This window comes from Mus caroli, chromosome 10 (assembly GCF_900094665.2).
Source record: "Mus caroli chromosome 10, CAROLI_EIJ_v1.1, whole genome shotgun sequence".
NCBI lineage: Eukaryota > Metazoa > Chordata > Mammalia > Rodentia > Muridae > Mus > Mus caroli.
In genome coordinates this window covers 109,582,900-109,584,086 of record NC_034579.1, presented here as the reverse complement: position 1 = coordinate 109,584,086, position 1,187 = coordinate 109,582,900, and the positions used below count along the sequence as shown (strand labels likewise).

The following is a 1,187-nucleotide window of genomic DNA, read 5'->3' as shown; positions in this document are numbered from 1 at the left end:
GTCTCTACCCTCTCAACTCTTCTCCCCATGTCTTGAATAAACTCTATTCTATTGTGTGTGTGTGTGTGTGTGTGTGTGTGTGTGTGTATATATATATATATATATATATATATATATATATATATGACTGGTGACTATTATATTTGTGGCTGTTAACCTCAGCATGGGCCTGCAGAGGCACTCCCTTCCCCCACACCTGACTACACCTCCACCAAACATATTACTTCTCTCCTTATCTTTTTATAATATACAACGATTTCTCTCTATAGCGTGAGAAGGAAGGAAGCACAGCACTCCCCATTACTTCTTTGCCATTCCCCATGCACCAGCTTTTATGTATCTGCCCTAACATGTGTCTCATTACCTTCCTAGAGACAGTACTTACTGATTTTCATATCCTCTATGGTTGTGCATAGCATCAAGAGTAAATATTCATTTAATGGCTGGAAGAATAAAGATGACACAGGCCCAGAGCTGTCTTCATTCATAGGTGGGGGGATGGGACCCCATGCACTGTACGGTGTGCATGAAAGGATTCTTTCGTATGGCTTCCCCAACATCCTCCTGTGGGGACTTATTCCTTCCTATCTGGAGGAACTTGGATCTCTCCAAGTCTATTAGGAGGCTGGTGTCTGGCCTTCTTTCATAAAAAAACAAGATTGTCTGGCAGGCACCAGGGAAAGGACTGGCCATTGTAGCCTGCAGCATGACGCAGAGGCTCTGAAGGAGATTGTCCTGTTCAGAGAAGCAAGGGTAAACTGAGGCAAGTAAGAAGCAGTCCCTGGCCTCGGGAGGCAGCAGAGATCCCTGCTGCTCAGGTCTCCAGGGCCACAGCTGCTGTGCTGATCTGTCCCTCATCCTGAACCTCTCACAGGTCTCATTCTCAGGAAGGAAGCAGGCGTGTCCTAACTGGGTTTTCCAGACCATGGTTATAGTGCTGATCGCAGTGATGGCGTTTTGGTAAGAGCAACTTCAGTGCTGTGCTGTCGGGCTCCTGCTCTCTTCCGTGTCTTTCTGACCTTCTCTTTGCTTTGAAGACAAGGAGGTTTTGAAATCGGGCACTAACCTTGGATAGCTTAAGGAGGAGGGAGCCCTTTTTTTTTTTTTTTTTTTTTGGTTTTTCGAGACAGGGTTTCTCTGTATAGCCCTGGCTGTCCTGGAACTCACTTTGTAGACCAGGCTGGCCT

At 46.2% G+C, this 1,187-nt stretch overlaps 1 protein-coding gene across 1 annotated transcript in view; it reads left to right on the top strand.

The window, feature by feature from the left end:
- Positions 1–1,187, top strand: part of Myrfl (myelin regulatory factor like) — a 120,197-nt gene that overhangs the window by 95,663 nt on the left and 23,347 nt on the right. Inside the window, exon 16 of the mRNA XM_021173503.2 lies at positions 875–960. Coding sequence (XP_021029162.1) covers positions 875–960 — 86 coding nt within the window. The remainder of the gene's footprint in view (positions 1–874; positions 961–1,187) is intronic.